Source organism: Saimiri boliviensis, chromosome 16, assembly GCF_048565385.1.
Source record: "Saimiri boliviensis isolate mSaiBol1 chromosome 16, mSaiBol1.pri, whole genome shotgun sequence".
NCBI lineage: Eukaryota > Metazoa > Chordata > Mammalia > Primates > Cebidae > Saimiri > Saimiri boliviensis.
Window position 1 is genome coordinate 1,805,242 of NC_133464.1, and position 15,866 is coordinate 1,821,107.

Below are 15,866 nucleotides of genomic sequence, written 5' to 3' on the forward strand. Positions count from 1 at the left end.
TGTCTATTTATAGATTTTTTCGAGACAGAGTCTTGCTCTGTCACCCAGGCTGGAGTGCAGTGGTGCGATCTCAGCTCACTGCAACCTCTGAACTAGGGGTTCAGGCAATTCTCTTGCCTCAGCCTCCTGAGTAGCTGGGATTACAGGTGGCCGCCACCATGCCCAGCTGATTTTTGTATTTTTAGTAGAGACGGGATTTTGCCATCTTGGCTAGGCTGGTTTTGAACTCCCAAGCGCAGGTCGTCTGCCCACCTCAGCCCCCCCATTTGTGGTATATATTTTATAAGTGGTGCTATACTAGGAAGAACAGGAGCTTATTTAGCATCTTCACATTGCTGTTTCTCAGGTGCTCGAATGTTCCTGGGATGAGCTTTGGAACAAAGTCCAGCATGCCCAGGACTTGGACCACATCATCGCAGCTCATGAGGTCTTCCTAGACACCATCATCTCCCGCTGCCTGCTGGACAGTGACTCCAGGGTAAGACTCCCACCTACTCAGAAGCAACACACCAAAAGCAGAATCTTCTTTTCTTGGGTCCTTGTCAAGCGGGGAATCTTAGAAATCCTGAGCAGCCGCATTTGTAATCATTAAGATAATTGTACATTTCTGAACAGAATTGGAGCAGTAGTGCAATAGTGCTGACACAAGGATGTTCTCTAAAATGGACAGAAACATTGTAGAAAATGATAATGCCTTTCATTTTTCAGATACCATGATATCCTGTTGTGGTATTTGGAAGAGAAAACCATGAGTTTTGAGTTGTTGAGGTTAATATCTGGGCAAAGCAAGCAACACGTATAAGAACAAAACACACGCTAACATGCATGAGGTTTTTGCAAACATTCTTTCCTTTAGGGTGCGTGTTCTGAAAGTTGCACGTTCCACGTAGCAGATCTTCCGTGGGTTCTGCTTTTATTCTGAGGTCTGGGGCAATAAGGAACCACGTGGCTTCACTTGATGCAAATATACTGAGGAGTCGGGGCAACATTTCAGACGCATCTGTACACGAACTCTGTGACTTCACAGACATTTCAGGCTGGCAGAGGCTGCCTCCGGCGAGGGCTGCACTCTCCTCACGGCCCGTCAGTGGAACCCAGCCCACATCAGGGCTTTTACCTCATCAACATTTTTGTACGTGTAGGTTAACCAGCCCTGAATTTCATTATTAAACAACTATCAATCATGTAAAAACGTGTTTGGGATCAAAGCTGCTTCTATATGCAATGTTTTTATAAATGTGTGGAAATTATCGCAGAACAATAATTTAAAATACTCTGAGTATAATTAATAATTAAAGAAATGTACCTCTTGAGGTTAGAGGCCCTTGAAACCTCTGTTACTCAGCCTGGTCTTGTTACGGCCTAAGCTGTGGAAGGGCTCAGGGTGCCTGCCAGCCGCTGCCTCTCTGTGTTCAGTAGAGGCCGATGAGCGTCGTCAGCACACCTTTGGGCAGTTGGTGTAACAAATAGCTCTGTGTTCCTGGACCTGCGTGCCGCTGGCCACAATGGCCTGTCTCATGGTGCAGCTGCGTGGCAAGATAGACACCGGCTCTGTAGCCAGGTAGACCAAGGGTTGAGTTTCACTTCATAGCTTTTGACTCCAGTGTTTTGTTTTAAAAGGGCACGGTCCTAGTCTCTCTCCAATAGATTTGTAAGAATTATATAATTAAGCATAATGTTGACTGTAGTAGCTGGCCAATAGGTGTTGCTATTTTATGCCTGGGTGTGTGTGTGTGTTTTGCAGAGGTGTTGCTAGTCACTAGATTTCATGGAGTTCAGACAGTGCTTGAGCTACTCAGGATTATACCCAAACTGATACCAGAACAATTGTGGCAAATAAGTAATATCCACACAGCTGACCGATAATGTAGGAATTTTAGCCCACTTACAGATCTGAATGCTCTGTGTAAGATAAGTTGTCATAGCCTTTGCCTCTAGACGATTTCACTGATGAGGACACTGTCTCGGGGAGGAAAATCTTCCTGTCTGTAGCATGGTGCTCTGGGGAAAGTGGGTGTTCGTGTGTGAGTTGTAGCACGGTGCTCTGGGGAAAGTGGGTGTTCGTGTGTGAGTTGTAGCACGGTGCTCTGGGGAAAGTGGGCGTTCGTGTGTGAGTTGTAGCACGGTGCTCTGGGGAAAGTGGGCGTTCGTGTGTGAGTTGTAGCACGGTGCTCTGGGGAAAGTGGGCGTTCGTGTGTGAGTTGTAGCACGGTGCTCTGGGGAAAGTGGGCGTTCGTGTGTGAGTTGTAGCACGGTGCTCTGGGGAAAGTGGGCGTTCGTGTGTGAGTTGTAGCACGGTGCTCTGGGGAAAGTGGGTGTTCGTGTGTGAGTTGTAGCACGGTGCTCTGGGGAAAGTGGGTGTTCGTGTGTGAGTTGTAGCACGGTGCTCTGGTGAAAGTGGGTGTTCGTGTGTGAGTTGTAGCACGGTGCTCTGGGGAAAGTGGGTGTTCGTGTGTGAGTTGTAGCACGGTGCTCTGGGGAAAGTGGGTGTTCGTGTGTGAGTTGTAGCACGGTGCTCTGGGGAAAGTGGGTGTTCGTGTGTGAGTTGTAGCACTGTGCTCTGGGGAAAGTGGGTGTTCGTGTGTGAGTTGTAGCACGGTGCTCTGGGGAAAGTGGGCGTTCGTGTGTGAGTTGTAGCACGGTGCTCTGGGGAAAGTGGGCGTTCGTGTGTGAGTTGTAGCACGGTGCTCTGGGGAAAGTGGGCGTTCGTGTGTGAGTTGTAGCACGGTGCTCTGGGGAAAGTGGGCGTTCGTGTGTGAGTTGTAGCACGGTGCTCTGGGGAAAGTGGGCGTTCGTGTGTGAGTTGTAGCACGGTGCTCTGGGGAAAGTGGGCGTTCGTGTGTGAGTTGTAGCACGGTGCTCTGGGGAAAGTGGGCGTTCGTGTGTGAGTTGTAGCACGGTGCTCTGGGGAAAGTGGGCGTTCGTGTGTGAGTTGTAGCACGGTGCTCTGGGGAAAGTGGGCGTTCGTGTGTGAGTTGTAGCACGGTGCTCTGGGGAAAGTGGGCGTTCGTGTGTGAGTTGTAGCACGGTGCTCTGGGGAAAGTGGGCGTTCGTGTGTGAGTTGTAGCACGGTGCTCTGGGGAAAGTGGGCGTTCGTGTGTGAGTTGTAGCACGGTGCTCTGGGGAAAGTGGGCGTTCGTGTGTGAGTTGTAGCACGGTGCTCTGGGGAAAGTGGGCGTTCGTGTGTGAGTTGTAGCACGGTGCTCTGGTGAAAGTGGGCGTTCGTGTGTGAGTTGTAGCACGGTGCTCTGGGGAAAGTGGGTGTTCGTGTGTGAGTTGTAGCACGGTGCTCTGGGGAAAGTGGGTGTTCGTGTGTGAGTTGTAGCACGGTGCTCTGGGGAAAGTGGGTGTTCGTGTGTGAGTTGTAGCACGGTGCTCTGGGGAAAGTGGGTGTTCGTGTGTGAGTTGTAGCACGGTGCTCTGGGGAAAGTGGGTGTTCGTGTGTAAGTTGTAGCACGGTGCTCTGGGGAAAGTGGGTGTTCGTGTGTGAGTTGTAGCACGGTGCTCTGGGGAAAGTGGGTGTTCGTGTGTGAGTTGGTAGCATGGTGCTCTGGGGAAAGTGGGTGTTCATGTGTGAGTTGGTAGCATGGTGCTCTGGGGAAAGTGGGTGTTCGTGTGTGAGTTGTAGCATTGTGCTCTGGTGAAAGTGGGTGTTCGTGTGTGAGTTGTAGCATGGTGTTCTGGTGAAAGTGGGCGTTCGTGTGTGAGTTGTAGCACGGTGCTCTGGGGAAAGTGGGTGTTCGTGTGTGAGTTGTAGCACGGTGCTCTGGGGAAAGTGGGTGTTCATGTGTGAGTTGTAGCACGGTGCTCTGGGGAAAGTGGGCGTTCGTGTGTGAGTTGTAGCACGGTGCTCTGGTGAAAGTGGGTGTTCATATGTGAGTTGTAGCACGGTGCTCTGGGGAAAGTGGGTGTTCGTGTGTGAGTTGTAGCACGGTGCTCTGGGGAAAGTGGGCGTTCGTGTGTGAGTTGTAGCACGGTGCTCTGGTGAAAGTGGGTGTTCATATGTGAGTTGTAGCACGGTGCTCTGGGGAAAGTGGGTGTTCGTGTGTGAGTTGTAGCACGGTGCTCTGGGGAAAGTGGGTGTTCATGTGTGAGTTGTAGCACGGTGCTCTGGGGAAAGTGGGTGTTCGTGTGTGAGTTGTAGCATGGTGCTCTGGGGAAAGTGGGTGTTCGTGTGTGAGTTGTAGCATGGTGCTCTGGGGAAAGTGGGTGTTCATGTGTGAGTTGGTAGCATGGTGCTCTGGGGAAAGTGGGTGTTCATGTGTGAGTTGGTAGCATGGTGCTCTGGGGAAAGTGGGTGTTCATGTGTGAGTTGTAGCATTGTGCTCTGGTGAAAGTGGGTGTTCGTGTGTGAGTTGTAGCACGGTGTTCTGGGGAAAGTGGGCGTTCGTGTGTGAGTTGTAGCACAGTGCTCTGGGGAAAGTGGGTGTTCATGTGTGAGTTGTAGCACGGTGCTCTGGGGAAAGTGGGTGTTCATGTGTGAGTTGTAGCACGGTGCTCTGGGGAAAGTGGGTGTTCATGTGTGAGTTGTAGCACGGTGCTCTGGGGAAAGTGGGTGTTCATGTGTGAGTTGTAGCACGGTGCTCTGGGGAAAGTGGGTGTTCCTGTGTGAGTTGTAGCACGGTGTTCTGGGGAAAGTGGGCGTTCGTGTGTGAGTTGTAGCACGGTGCTCTGGTGAAAGTGGGTGTTCATATGTGAGTTGTAGCACAGTGCTCTGGTGAAAGTGGGTGTTCATATGTGAGTTGTAGCACAGTGCTCTGGGGAAAGTGGGTGTTCATATGTGAGTTGTAGCACACTGCTCTGGTGAAAGTGGGTGTTCATATGTGAGTTGTAGCACAGTGCTCTGGGGAAAGTGGGTGTTCATATGTGAGTTGTAGCACACTGCTCTGGTGAAAGTGGGTGTTCATGTGTGAGTTGTAGCACGGTGCTCTGGGGAAAGTGGGTGTTCATGTGTGAGTTGTAGCATGGTGTTCTGGGGAAAGTGGGTGTTCGTGTGTGAGTTGTAGCACGGTGCTCTGGGGAAAGTGGGTGTTCATATGTGAGTTGTAGCATGGTGTTCTGGGGAAAGTGGGTGTTCATATGTGAGTTGTAGCATGGTGTTCTGGGGAAAGTGGGTGTTCGTGTGTGAGTTGTAGCACAGTGCTCTGGGGAAAGTGGGTGTTCATGTGTGAGTTGGTAGCATGGTGCTCTGGGGAAAGTGGGTGTTCATGTGTGAGTTGGTAGCATGGTGCTCTGGGGAAAGTGGGTGTTCATGTGTGAGTTGTAGCATGGTGCTCTGGTGAAAGTGGGTGTTCGTGTGTGAGTTGGTAGCACGGTGCTCTGGTGAAAGTGGGCGTTCGTGTGTGAGTTGTAGCACAGTGCTCTGGGGAAAGTGGGTGTTCATGTGTTAGTTGTAGCACGGTGCTCTGGGGAAAGTGGGTGTTCATATGTGAGTTGTAGCACGGTGCTCTGGTGAAAGTGGGTATTCATGTGTGAGTTGGTAGCACGGTGCTCTGGGGAAAGTGGGTGTTCGTGTGTGAGTTGTAGCATGGTGCTCTGGGGAAAGTGAGTGTTCATGTGTGAGTTGGTCCCCCATGACGTCGTTGAGGGATCATGCCAGAGGCTTCATGATCATTTCTGAACTTGCCTTTGCTGATGGCTTTACTCTTAATTTGATGATTTGTTTAAAATGAGGTTTATTTTTTAATAAAAAGCAATACCTAGTATGTAAAACAGACTATAACAATCCATTATTGACATAGCAATTTTAAGTTAACATTTTATTGTATCACTAAGAAAACCAAGGCGGTTTGATGCATAGAATCTTGAAGCTGGAGGCTGTGCATGTGTTTTGTTTTGTTTTGTGTTTGCGCGGTGTTGAGAGGAATTGTGAGTTGCACAGTGAATTGGTACCACTGATACTGCCAAAGAGCGTCCTCCTGCGGGCGCCCTGTGCGGACAGACTGCCAGCAGAGCCCTGAGCTTGAAGTCCATGTCAGCGGGCCACCTCGTAAAAGGTCCGCTCTCCAGAGATGAGAAATGATCGTTCATTAGACTACATAAAGAAACAAATTAGAAAATCTTTACTAAAAACAACAGACGAAACCATCTCTACCTTTTATTTTGCTTATTGAAGACCCTATCAGAAGGACAGAACAGCTTCTAAGATGAGAACTCGTAAGATGCCCTGTTAATCGCGTGGATGTCTTATGTTAGGAACAGCATTGCTTGATCACATCCTTCTATCATATGCTGAATGAGTGCACATTATTTTCGTTGCCATGTAAGTCGAAGACGTTTTGCATACGTGCATTGTAGTAAGTGAAAGAGAGCATGGGCTGTTCACTGCACAATACCAAGTTTTCCTGCATTGGTTTGTTCCAAAAGCCATTCAGCACATACTCATTTCAGCCTGTCTCGCTTGAGATCAGGCATGAGCTCAGCTGTGAATGGCGCTGCTGTGACTTAGCAAATGAATTCTGAACCCACGCATCGCCATCCTTTCATAAGGGAAAGTATGTCCATTAGACAGTGGCGATGAGGGGTGGCTTTCCATCAACTGTGAAGTCGTGTTGGTCTTAGTGTCTCCCCAAATCGACGTTACTGTGTCGTCCCAGCCACGGGCCTGGAGCCTCCTGTCGTCTCAGTTCTTTTCTGCTTCTCAAGTACAGTTGTGTCGTCTTTCTCCTATAAATTTCTTGCAAATCTGTTGTTACATTATTGCTACATTTGAGAAATTTGACTGGCCTGAAATGGTACTGATTTTGTTACTTTGATGTCCAGTGTTTCTATTCTAGTATTTTCTTGGAGCATCTTTTTTATAAGTGAAACCAGTTTTGTTTCTTTCATCGCACACAGTCTGCCTTTGCTTCTTTTTCATGCATCTGAGTGTTAGCGAGGCTGACTCGAAAGGCAAAGGGAATCCCATTCTCACTCCTGATGTTCAAGGGCTGCTTTATTGCCTCACCGCTGGCTGTTTTGTTTGCAAATATATCTGGTAGGACCTTTGTCAAACGAAGAGGGTTCTACCCTAGGCCTACTTTGCTTAGATGCTTAGATTTAAATTATGAGTGGGTGTTGGATTTTACCACAGTTTTCTTCTGCAGTATTGAAATTACCCCTCGCTCCGCCCTGAGATCGTTAGTGTGTTTTTTCAAACCTAAGATGGCAGAGGGTAGCCTTAACCTTTCTCTTCAGTCGTGGAACTCTGCCTTCAGTGGTCCATGAATGGCCTCTCATATTTTCTTGGGTTTAATTTGAACCCCTTCCTCGCCAACACCCCAATTCCTCCCTCCTCTACCCCCTTCCCTGCTGTTTGCGTCAGTTTTCATGTGTTTGCTCTATGGCCTTGGGTATGTAGATGGTATTTTCTGTGTATACATTTTTAATTTACATAAATGATTTTGTTCTGTAGATTTCATTGCATCCTTTCATGCCTCAGTAGGAGAAAGAGTAACAAAGCACAGTAGTTGTATACTGAAGATTACTGTGCAGTTATAAGCAATGAACGGGAGATAACTGCTGTGACATTGATGTACGTTTAAAGCATTAGGAGTTTTTTCCTGATGTTAAGGTATCCTTTTATTCCTGGTATAAAATAGGATACACGTTTTAAAAAGCTTGCTGAGTTTGCTTTTTTATATTTTACTAAGTATTTCCGTTCTCATAATTTTCATTACCTGTTTTTACTATATCTAAAACAACTGGAGATACTTTCCTATTCTTTTCTAAATCTTGAAATAGTTCTCATTGTAACTAACTGCTGTCTAGCTTTGAAATGTGGGGCAGAACTTTATTTTTAAGCTTGTGAGTAATGGAGATGATTTGCGGAGAGCCCTGGCCCGCTGGGGACTCGGGCAGTCGTACTTGCTCTTGTTACGGCACGTGCGGGTGCAGGATGGTCACGTTTTGCTGGTGCCCAGCGTGGCGCTGCTCAGCAGGAGGGTTCGGGATGTGTGTGGTGAGGGAATGAACAAGCAGCTAATGAACACTTGGAGAATTTTAGTTGATATCTTGTTTTATAGTGTCTTTTCACTAATTATCAGTGTTTTTTTAAGAAACTCGATAAGCTTGTTGAGGCTCTATTCCTAAAACATGGTCCTCTCTCTTCAGGCACTTTTAAATCAGCTTAGAGCTGTGTTTGATCAAATTATTGAACTTCAGAATGCTCAAGATGCCATATACAGAGCTGCTCTGGAAGAACTGCAGAGACGATTACAGTTTGAAGAGAAAAAGAAACAGCGTGAAATTGAGGTATAGTATTTACACTTGTGAATTTCTCTATTTGAATAATGAGCTCCTTGCCACACACGATAATCACAAATGCCAACACATAACTTTCTTGCCAGAGTGGTCAGCCAGGTTGAGAGGTGCCTATGCTGCTTTTGAAGTCCTGAGAAAGTATGGATAGCTTTAAAGAGGGAGGGGTCACATGCACCATCATCATCTTCACGTTTCAAAAAGCAAACAAAAGCAGCACATTCAGGAGTGCGGGCCTCACACCCGTGTTCATGACTGAGCGCCACAGCGCCAGCGCCTCCCGTCGGAGCCTCACAGTTGCCTCCACGCGGCGTGGCTGTGGTGTCGGAAGCGCGCGGATCATGTACCACACTGCGCGTCTGCAGCCGCTCCTCCGCTCAGCAGGCTTGTGTCCCGGTCAGCTCATTCCACATTGAAAGCGCGTTTAATACAGGTGGAGCACCCCTCATCTGCAGTACGAAATACAGAGTGCTCCTGAACCCCAGACTTCTTCATCACCGACGCCATGTCACGAGTGGAAAGTTCCACGCCTGACCCCTTTGCTTTCTGACGGCTTACTGTACGCAAACTTTGTTTCCGGCAGAAAATTATAAAAAGTATATAAAATTACCTTCAGGCTATGTGTTTAAGGTGTGTAAGAAGCATAAATGAATTTCACACTTAGACTTGCATCCCCTCTCCAAGGTAGCTCATTCTGTATATGCAAATACTGCAAAAGCTGAAATTCAAAATACTTCTGGTCCCAAGCATTTCAGATAAAGGATATTCAACTTGTACCCTGATAAACCCATTGTTAAAGTAAAAGAATCTTGTCAAACCATCTTCAGTTGGAGACTATATGTATGTTTATATACCTGTAATGCAAGTATATGTACATATAGAGTATGTATAGGTATTTATGTATGTGTGTGTGTGCATTGCATATATGTGTGTTTACAGGTGCATGCACGTACGTGTGTACATATCTGTGTATATGAACCAAATTGCTGTACTTAAGGTTATTTCCAGGACCTTTGGGATGATTTATTAAGCAAGTTTGGCTGTTTATCGGATTTCTTTTATTTACTATGATCTGTGTAATCTTTTACTTTTTCAAGATGCAGTCATGTGCCACGTAGCGTTTGGTCAGTGACAGTGCATATTTGACAGTGGTCCTGTAAAATTGGAATGCCATATTTTCATTGTACCTTTTCTGTGTTTAGATATGTTAGCTACACAGATACTTACATGTGTCACAGTTGCCTACAGCATTTAGTACAGCCACACGCTGCCCAGGTTTGCAGCCTAGGAGCACAGGCTGTGCCCTGAAGTCAGGGTGTGTATAGGCCGCACCACGGAGGTTTGTGTGAGGACACTCGGTGACATCCACACAGGGAGGAAATCACCTAAGGATGCATTTCTCAGCATGTGTCTGTCATTAATACCACATAGCTGTACTTTTGGGATTGTTGAAGATGTTACTCAGTCAATGTAGTTTGGTTAGTTTTACTTTTGAGTATTGTTTCCCTTAAAACCTGTGTTCGAGGGCCGTATGTAGCTTGGAGGCGTCTCAGTCACTGGGAGCACAAGTTACTTCTTTGGTGTAGTTTGGAAACATTTGTGTCGCTAAGGGGTCTCATTATTCAAAGAGGATTTTGGTAATTCTAAAGTGTTGTAGAGTGGGCACACAGAATCTCCTAGGGCTGGTCCAGGGAACCCTGTGGATAACTTCAAGTCAGACGGACTCACGATTCTGCCCTACCTCTGTAACTTACTGGCTCTGTGCCTTTAGGTGGCTCACCTCTCCAAGATGTGGTTTCCTTATTTGTAAAATGGGTGGTAAGGAGTATGACCTCACAGAGTCATTTATCTGTGTCTGATGATAAGTGTCGCTTATCTAGTAGGCATTCAGTGCATGCTGGCCACTGCCATGTGTAAGACTGCCACATGCCCCAGAGAAGCTTCCCTTCTAGAGAATTACTGAATTATCTCAAAGTTGACCAAAATCAATCCTTAGGATTTTAGCCCTGTGCTAATAGCCTGTCAGCCGGCCATGTGGAGGGGAAGGTTCTCTTGGACAGTTTGCCAAGTGGGATAGGTGCACAGGCCAAGTCCAGGTTGGTTCAGGGTATTGTATTTAGACTTGCTTAAGGAGGCAGGAAGAGACACAAAAGCAAAAGCCACATCCAAGAAATTATTTAAATTCAAAAGGCAAGATAATCTTCAAAGCAGTCAGTTAGACCTGAGATCCATGGCAAGTTCCGAAGAGATCATGCAAGGCACCCCCTGGAAAGATGACAGAGCCCTGGCCGCGCGCCGGGACCAAAGCGGTGCCTGCCTGCTGCACCCTGGTGCCACCATGTCCTCAGGCTGCTGTTGAGTGGGGGGCCCCAAAGGGTCCTTCTCATGGCTCTTCTGCTGCTTTCCACCTTTCTTCTCACACCCCTGCATTTAGAGTGATATTTCCAATTCACACGTAGGGTTAACAGACTTACTGCTTTTATTTTTAAAAATGTATCTTAAGTGTTGACAACCTTGGTTTCTGACAGGATCGTACTTAATTACTTGCGGTCTGCGATAGTGCGTCCATGGACGCACCCGTACGTGTGACTGTCTCAGAATGAGAATCCTGCCGCTGATATGGGAGCAATATAGTTTGAAAAATAGTTGTACTTTTTTTGCAATTTTTTTTGAGGGAAAAAAGAAAAATACTTTTTCTACTATTCCAATATATTTTTTAAAATTTTTGCCAAGATTTTTTTCCACTAAATAGATGCATTCAGATTCCACGTGGTAATGTCCTTGGAAATAATTGCTCCTTTAAGGCTGTTCCGTCAACTCAGTGCACAGTTACATTAATCGGTTTCATTTTGGCTTTTAATTTTTAGGGATCGATTTACTTACAAAACAGAATTGAACGCGGTTCTCTAAGATGGTGACCTGGTGCCAGAACAGAGCATTTAGGTAGTTTAGCTTTTGTTGCTGCCTGTCCTTGTCTCCCTCGTAAACAGGGGTGGAAAAGTCCATGGTACTACCACACTGAAAGATTAAAGCGATAATGTGTTACAAATTAAGTTTCAGCTCATTCCAGGAATACAAGAATATCTCCTTTTATCATTCTAATACAAATACTGTAATTCATGTGTATAAACTAAAGGGGAAAAATTATATGATCATCTCAATAGATGGCGAAGATCATTTAATACCAAGTAACACCTGATAAAAAGGTTTGCGTGAATAATCTTATAACAAAACATGATACTTGGGGGTGAAATACTGGAAGCACATCCCTGAGACGGAGCAAGACCCACATGCTCCTGCAGTGATGGGCCAGCCAGGGCTGCGAGCCGAGGGGAAGAACAGAGGTGAGGCAGGAAAGCTGGTATTTTGTTGTTACAAAAGTCGGTTGTGTGGAATGAAACTAGACCCCTGTCTCTTGCCATGTACAAAAATCAAATAAAAATGGATTAAAGACTTAGATCTAAGACCTCACATTATGGGACTACTACAGGAAAACACTGGGAGACACTCTCGGACCTTGGTCTGGGCAAAGATGTCTTGAATAATACTCAACAAGCAGCTGTAGCCAAAGCAAATGGGGGTCACATCATGTTGAAAAGCTTCTGCACCCCGAGGAAACAGTCTACAAAGTGAAGAGGTAGCCCAGAGAACGGGGAACGTATCTGCAAACTACCCATTGATGAGGAATTGATAACCACAGTATATAGGGAGCTCAGACAGCTCAACAGGAAAAAATCTAGTTATTTGGCTAAAAAATGGGCAAAAGATCTGAATCGACATTTCTCAAAAGAAGACATACAAATGGTAAGCAGGCATATGAGAAGGTGCCCTGCATTATCGATCGTCAGAGAAATGCAGGTCAAAACTACAGTGAGATATCGTCTCACCTCCGCTAAAATGGCTTTTATCCGAAAGACGGGCATGAACAAACGCTGGCGGCGATGTGGAGAAAAGGGAACCCTCACACATGCCGAGGGAATGTGAATTAGGACTAGAATAAGCTCACAGCAGTTGGCTCAAGGAAAGACAAGTAAGTGGAACAGGGTAAGGTCCCGAAGCAGCCCACAGGGCAGGGTAGTGCCAGCACTTTGGGAGGCCAAGCTGGTGGATCACCTGAGGTCCGGAGATCGAGACCAGCCTGGCCAACCTGGTGAAACCTTGTCTCTACTAAAAATACAAAATCAGCCAGGCGTGGTGGCTCATGCCTGTAATCCCAGCTACTTGAGAGGCTGAGGCAGGAGAATCACTTGAGCTTGGGAGGCAGAGGTTGCAGTGAGCTGAAATTGTGCCAGTACACTCCAGCCTGGGCAACAAGAGTGAGACTCCATCTCAAAAAATAAAAATAAAAATAATAAATAAAAAAAATTATAATTCCTGTATAGGCTATCGGAGAATACATTTAGTTAAATTCATCATTGATTGAAAATAACCTTAAAAACAGAATTAAATGGGTCTATCTCCAGTACCGAAAAAGAGACCAGGCTTAGGGAACTAGAAGCATTCTCACTAAAGTCAAGATAGTAGTTTAAAGGGTACGGACACTTTGAGCATGCTGATTCTACTTCACACAGACTATCTTTGTTGTATAATAATGTGTACGCCAGAGGGAAGGATAAAAGCTGTTTATCACACAGAAAAGTGGTCAGCTTGAGATGAGTTATAAAATACATTGTTACATGTTACACAATGTGATATTAAGAACAACAGAGGGCTGGGCACGGTGGCTCACTTCTGTAATCCCAGCACTTTGGGAGGCCGAGGCAGACCTATCACAAGGTCAGGTGTTCGAGACTAGCCTGACCAACATGATGAAACCCCGTCTCTACTAAAAATACAAAAATTAGCTGGGCGTGGTGGTGCATGCCTGTAGTCCCACTACTCAGGAGGCTGAGGCAGGAGAATCGCTTGAACCCGGGAGGCGGAGGTTGCAGTGAGTCAATATCGTGTCACTGCACTCCAGCCTGGGCGACCGAGTGACACTGTCTCAAAACAAAACAAAACAAAACAAAAAACAGAGGCAGTTCTCTGTGTGCCCAGAAGTATTCATCCGAAATATTCTCAAGATACATTGTTAATTGCAAAAAGTAAGCTAGAGAGAGTCTGGCATCAGAAAGGTATTGTAAAAGTGTTGAAGGGTACAGAGGGGCATAAACAGCAGGCATCTCCCCTCCTCACATTCCTGTGTCAGCCTCACTCCATAATCCATTTTCCATCATGGTTTTACTTACATTCGGCACTTTCGATTCTTCAGGGCCAGTGGGGAGTGACGGCGGCGGAGGAAGAGGAGGAAAATAAGAGGATTGGAGAATTTAAAGAATCTATACCAAAAATGTGCTCACAGTTGCGAATATTGACACATTTCTACCAGGTGTGTATGAGGATGGAGAGTTGCTTCTCACACCACTCTGCCCATGTTCTGTGCCCGACAGTTGCTTTCACCGTGATGAGAGCTGAGTCAGCCCTGCTGGCCTGCCACTGATTTGTGTAGGTGTGAGTAGCACCCATGGTGGACCCCGTGACCCTCTGGGGGACTCAGGTATGCCTGGGCTCCGGGCAGTGCCAATGTGCCGCCAGAGAGAACCCTGGCCAAGGAGTGGCCCCTATGCTCTCCTGTGGTGAGACTGCAGGCGTCTCTGCTGCCTTCACTTGGGCCTCCCAGTGACTCCCAATGGGGACTGTCCCTGAGGCAGCTGTCCAGCCTGGGTGAGAGGGGCTGGCCAGCCAGCAGGCACGGTGTAGACCCCGGAAGGCTGGGCACATCTTAACTCTGCTTTTGCCTCCATGTGTGGGTCCTATTTCCCATTTCCTCCATTTCTCAACGTGATCTGAGGGAGAGAGGTAGAGATGAAAAGATTTCATGAAAAATGTTTCTGTTCCGTCTCTGCTCACTAATCATGGAGCATCAAGCCTCCAGCCCTCCAGCTTTGTGGGTTTGTGTGCTGGTGCCTTCGTGTGACTCAGAACTGACAATGAGACCTCACCCGCTCTGTTCTGTGGGCACTGGTTTGTTTCCCAGGTCTCTTTCTATCACCCAGGCTGGAGTGCAGTGGTGTGATCTTGGCTCACTGCAGCCTCTGCCGTCTGGGTTCAAACGATCCTCCTGCCTCAGCCTCCCCAGCAACTGGGATTACAGATGTGGGGCAACACCTGTGGCTAATTATTTTATTTTTAGTAGAGACGGGGTTTCACTATGTTGGCCAGGCTGGTTTCGAGCTCCTGACCTCAGGTGATCCACCCATGTTGGCCCCCCAAAGTGCTGGGATGACACATACCCAGCCCTCAGACTTGTTAAATACTTATTTCTCTTCGAGATAACTAAGAAGAACCATTGCCCCTCTTACAAGTGGTCTTACTCTGACCTTGGCCTACTTTTGCATTCATGAGGTTTTATAAAAGGGGGTAGTGACTGGCCAATCATGTTCCGTGCACAGGCACCCCTGTTGGATGGAGTTTCGACACAATGCCTTCTTGAACTCGTGTTATTTGTACAGTATGTATTCTCATTTTTAATAGGATGGACCTAATGGCTAGGTCCATACAACTCTAAAATCACAGTCGTATAGCTACAAAGGAGCAATGGGTTGTTTTAAAGATTTGTCTGTGTGCTTATTTCTGAGAGAGAATATGATGTTGATGGTTACACATTTCCCTGAGGGAGTTAATACTTTTTTAAAAAGTAATCTTAATCACCGTAATCCTAACTTTACTCAAATTACAGTCTTAAATCTGAACGGTCATGATTTACAAAGAAGTTTCTTTTCCGTGACAGCAGGGGTCCGTCTCTGCTCTCTGTGGCAGTGCTGGAGACCGCAGGGTGTGAACAGCTTCTCCACGTTGATGGGAAAGAGCATCCGGTGTCAAACCTGTGGAAGAAATAGTCTTAGATTTCCTTTTAGTCAGTTTCACAGATCGTTATATTTCAATTTTATCACAAAATAGGAAGTCATTGTCTGTATTTTTGGCAATAAAACTTGTTAGGTGCTTTCTTCTCCCCTTACCTAAAAAGGCAGTAATGTCCCACACGTACACACACGCACACACGCACACGTGCACATACGTGCACATACGCATGCACACACACAGCGTTTGCCTACTCAGAGGTGGAGTTACCAGAGCCTACATCCAGACTGGCTCTTCCAGGCCTTCTTGGGAGCTTCTGCGTTCGTTTTTCTGACCGGAAGCTGGGAAGGGGCAGCAATAGCTGGTGAAGACTTGGGGGGGGCGTGGTGAGGACACGGAGCCTCCGTGACTGCCTTCTCTGCAGTCCCATGATATCTTTCCTGGCCGGCAGTTCCCATGAACGGATCCGTGTCCCATGGCATGGAGTAGGCTCCAGCACTGGGCAGGGATGGACCTGTACTCTGGAAGCATGTCCTTCAGCCTGAAATAGAAGCGGTCCGTCCTTTTGTCTTAGCAGAGTTCGAGGGCTGGCACATCTGTACAAAGGCCCCTCAATAATGGATGGTAGCGACACTCATGCCCGTGAAGAGGGCAGCTGCAGCCCTATGTCCAGCAGCTAGACCCAGAGACCCTATCGATGCTCTCGATTCCTTCTTCAGTGCGGGCTCTAGGACTGAACAGGCCTCATGAGTCATGTGAAAGTTGAAATGTGTGCCACTAAGTTTTGC

General features: G+C 46.9%; 1 protein-coding gene across 1 annotated transcript in view; it reads left to right on the forward strand.

Annotated features, from left to right (window-relative positions):
- The window catches only part of TUBGCP3 (tubulin gamma complex component 3), a 103,468-nt gene that overhangs the window by 78,898 nt on the left and 8,704 nt on the right, over positions 1 to 15,866 (forward strand). The window contains exons 19-21 of the mRNA XM_039473272.2: positions 347 to 478; positions 8,092 to 8,232; positions 13,490 to 13,606. Coding sequence (XP_039329206.1) covers positions 347 to 478; positions 8,092 to 8,232; positions 13,490 to 13,606 — 390 coding nt within the window. The remainder of the gene's footprint in view (positions 1 to 346; positions 479 to 8,091; positions 8,233 to 13,489; positions 13,607 to 15,866) is intronic.